At 48.7% G+C, this 4,345-nt stretch overlaps 1 protein-coding gene across 1 annotated transcript; it reads left to right on the top strand.

Annotated features, from left to right (window-relative positions):
* The first annotated feature begins 94 nt into the window (after positions 1 to 94).
* On the top strand, positions 95 to 4,154 carry LOC121966579 (gelsolin-like). Its single transcript, XM_042516658.1, has 11 exons — positions 95 to 100; positions 238 to 366; positions 465 to 551; positions 928 to 1,061; positions 1,263 to 1,353; positions 1,495 to 1,665; positions 1,799 to 1,973; positions 2,048 to 2,169; positions 2,657 to 2,734; positions 2,814 to 2,874; positions 2,964 to 4,154. Exons 2-11 carry the CDS (start codon positions 322 to 324, stop codon positions 3,071 to 3,073), a joined length of 1,074 nt encoding a protein of 357 aa, XP_042372592.1. The 5' UTR covers positions 95 to 100; positions 238 to 321; the 3' UTR covers positions 3,074 to 4,154.
* The last annotated feature ends 191 nt before the right edge of the window (positions 4,155 to 4,345 follow it).

Here is a 4,345-nt window from a genome sequence, read left to right on the forward strand (position 1 = left end):
ACACACAGGTACACACGCACGCACACACACACACACGTACACACAGGTACACACGCGCACACACACACACACACACACACACACACACACACACACACAGGTACACATACACACACACACAGAGGTACACACACACACATACACACACACACACACACACACACAGAGATACACACACACACACACACACACACACACACAGATCATGTGACTGTGTCCTCTGGTTGTCCCCCTCAGGTCCAGGTCCTCCCTGAGCTCGGAGAGACTCCGCTCTTCACTCAGTTCTTCAGAGACTGGAGAGATGCCGAGGACACAGTCGGCATGGGAACCGCATACGTGTCCAATCAGATCGCCAGGATAGAGAAGGTAAACCCCATGACCTGGACCTGGACCGGGACCAGGACCCGGACAAGGTTCTGGTTCAGAGAACTGGTCTCAGTGATCCCTCTCCTCTGATTGGACAGGTTCCCTTTGATGTATCGAAGCTCCACCAATCAGAGGCCATGGCAGCACAGCATGGGATGGTGGACGCAGGGGACGGAGACAAACAGGTGAGAGAGACAAGTGAGACAGACAGGTGAGAGAGACAGGTGAGGGACCTGCTGAGACTAATTCAGGCTCACTGTTACACACAGAGACTGATAGAGACAGTCTTCTGTCTGTCCTCTGTCTTCATGTCCTCTGTGTCTCTGAACCAGTGGCGGACATGGGGACAGCGTGGTTCCAGAAAGACACGAGACATGTCAGGACAGAACGAGTCAGTGATCTTAAATGAAATATAACATCAGTGAAATCAGTGGACGAGTCTGTCTGTCCACATGTCTCGATGTGTTTAATGTCCTCACAGTACTTCTCCGTTATTTCATCCTCCTCAACCTAAAATGTCTCTCTGTCTTGTCTGTCTGTGTCTGTGTCTGTCCTCTGCAGGTCTGGCGTGTTGAGGGGTCTCAGAGGGTTTTGGTGGATTCAGGTTTTTTTGGTCAGTTTTTTGGAGGAGACAGTTACATCATCCAGTATCACTATCACCATGACAACAGGCAGGGTGACCTCATCTACATCTGGTGAGTCACATGATCAGCAGCGGACAGGAAGTCCACCAGGACCAAAGCTGTTGCCATAGCAACATGATAATAGACTGATCAGTCGTGTGATTTAAATCATTATAATCATTAATATTGAAATAAATATACAAAAGTTCTTAATATTATTATTGTTTATTAATGTAATTCAGACTGTTTTTAACACTCAGTGTCTGTGGTCAGGCAGGGGGCGGAGTCCAGCCAGGACGAAGTCGGAGCGTCCGCCATCTTGGCTGTCCAGCTGGATGATGAACTGGGAGGGGGGGCTGTACAGGTACAGAGGGAGCAGAGGGAGCAGGGGGAGCAGTGGGAGCTGGGGGAGCTGTGGGAGCTGTGGGAGTAGTGGGAGCACTGGGAGCTCTGGGAGCAGCTCTCTTACTGGTTTCTTTACTGGATCATGTGACTCCGCCTGCAGGTGCGAGTGGTTCAGGGCAAAGAGCCCGCCCACCTCCTCAGCCTGTTTAAAGGACAGCCAATGGTGGTGCACAAGGGCGGGACTTCCAGAGAGGGGGGCCAATCAGAGGCAGCAGAAACCCGCCTGTTTCAGGTCAGAGCCAATCCAGCAGGAGACTGCAGAGCCGTGGAGGTGAGACACCAGAAACCAGAACCTGAGACAGGATCCAGAACCTGATGAACAGAGACTGGATCAGGATCACACCACAGCTAGTCCGGTTATAGTCAGGTGTTAAGTCCAGTGTCTTCTGCTGTGTCCTCCTCAGGTGGACGTGTCCTCGTCCAGTCTGAATTCCAATGACGTCCTCCTGCTGATCTCGTCTGGCGGGTCCTGGATGTGGAGGGGGCGGGGCAGCAGCGAGGCTGAGGTCCAGGGGGCGGAGAAGCTGGCAGATCTCCTGCATGTGAGCCCCGCCCTGCTGGAGGAGGGCGAGGAGGCAGGTGAGGGGGCAGGATCTGCGGTCTGTCCCTGGTGGACTCCGATCAGCTGACATCAGTGTGTCTCTGTGTTACAGGTGCATTCTGGGATGCATTGGGGGGGCAGCAGGAGTACTGTCGCTCGCCCCGGCTGAAGACCAGCATGGAGGCTCGTCCTCCGCGGCTGTTCGCCTGCTCCAACAAGACCGGGACCTTCCTGGTCTGTCCCTCCGCCGGGTCATTTTTTCTTTAAAATGTTCGGCCAATTTTTAACAAAAAAATTTGGTGATTTGTAAAGAAACGCGTTTTTTTCCTTTTTCTTCACAGATTTTTACAAAACATTTTAGTGATTTTTTTTTTGTTTGTTTTTCTTAAAAATTTGCCGCCAATTGGTAACAAACACATTTATTTTTTCTTCAAAACTTTTTTTTAAAAGAAAACATTTTGCTGCTTTCTTTTCATTCATTTTTGGGGGAATTTGTAAAGAAAATATTCTGCAGATATTTTGTTTTTCTTCAAAAATTTTTAACATTTTTAAAACATTTCGGTGAAATTCTTTCTTACATTTTTGGGGACTTTGTTAATAAAACATTTATTTTAAGATTTTATGATGTAATCGTTACCTGATGATGATGATGTAATCGTTACCTGATGATGATGATGTAATCGTAACCTGATGATGATGTAATGGTTACCTGTGTGTTCAGATGGAGGAAGTTCCAGGTGAGCTGACGCAGGATGACCTCGCCCCTGATGATGTCATGATCTTAGATACCTGGGACCAGGTGAGTCTTCTGCCATCACAATGGTAACATGTCCCTCCTTCCACTTCTCTGTTTCCTCACTTCCTGTGTCCTCCTGCAGGTGTTTGTTTGGATCGGAAATGAGGCTCGTGAGGAGGAGAAGACGGAGGCAGCTGCGTCAGGTGAGACACAGGAAGTTGTTCTGATAGACAGGAAGTTGTTCTGTAAGACATGAAGTTGAAGCTGACCTGTAGCTTACCTGTGCGTGTAGCGGTCCGTTACCTAGAGAGCGACCCGGCCGGCAGGGACCCTCGCACTCCGACAGTGACGGTGAAGCAGGGGTTTGAACCACCGACCTTCAGCGGCTGGTTCCTGGGCTGAAACCATGAATACGGGACCACCAACCCGCTGCAGCACGCCGCCGCCAGCCTGTGATTTAGTGACATCATATCCTGTTTACACCTGAGGCTCGATAAATAAATAAAGCTGTCAGTCATCGCCATGGCAACAGTGTGATGGTGTCATAGTTTATTGGAGCATCTGTTTATAAATACAGAAGATAAATAACAACAACAGAAGAAACGACAGAAGCCACAGTGAACACAGCAGAGTCCAGCACAGTCCAGTACAGTCCAGACGAGTCAACCACAGTCTAGCCGAGTCCAATACAGTCCAGCCCAGTCCAGTGCAATCCAGCAGAGTCCTGTACAAACCAGCAGAGTCCAGTGCAGCCCTGCAGGGTCCAGCCGAGTCCAGTACAGTCCAGCAGAGTCCAGTAGATAGCAACAGTGTCCAGCACAGTCCAGTGCAGTTCAGCAGAGTCAACTACAGTCCAGCCGAGTCTGGTGCAATCCAGCAGAGTCCGGTACAGACCAGCAGTGTCCAGTGCAGTCCTGCAGAGTCCAGTCGAGTCCATCAGAGTCCAATGGATAGCAACAGTGTCCAGTACAGTCCAGTCCAGTCAAGTCCAGCAGAGTTGAGTCTGTGCACGAGCAGACGTGTGTGTTCACAAACTATTTATCACAATTTAAAGTTTTTACTGTTTACAATAAAATCTGTTGTTTACATTAAAATCAGTAAATTCTCTGAAACACAAACTAACGTCAAACTCTCTCAGAGCTGCGGAAGCCCAGAGTGGCCAACACATGGAGCTGCTCCCAGTCTTTGTGCTAAGCTAGGCTAACCTGGACCTGATGTGGGTCTGGCTTTCACGGTCCAGACAAAAGTGTCGCACTGCTCTTTTAAGACAAAATCTAAACACAAAGAGCCTAAAAAACAAGGAATATATTCAAACTGTCGACATGTCGTCTCTTTAAATAAAGTTTAACTTTTTTCATCTAAACACCAGAGCCATATACAGACAGAGTTACAACGCTTGGCCCAAAGCTGGAAACACTGGATCATTCCATTCAGACCAGAGCCATATACACACACAGCTGATCCAGGTAGTCCAGCCAGACCACAGCCATAAATGGCTACAGTTACTCCAGTCCTACCAGGGTAATATATGGCTACAGTCACTCCAGTCATACCAGAGCCATGTATGGCTGCTGTTACTCCAGTTATACCAAAGTCATATCTGGCTTCAGTTACTCCAGTTTACAAGAGCCATATATGGCTACAGTCACTCCAGTCATACCACAGCCATATATG

Source organism: Plectropomus leopardus, unplaced genomic scaffold, assembly GCF_008729295.1.
Source record: "Plectropomus leopardus isolate mb unplaced genomic scaffold, YSFRI_Pleo_2.0 unplaced_scaffold25113, whole genome shotgun sequence".
Taxonomy (NCBI): Eukaryota; Metazoa; Chordata; class Actinopteri; order Perciformes; family Serranidae; genus Plectropomus; species Plectropomus leopardus.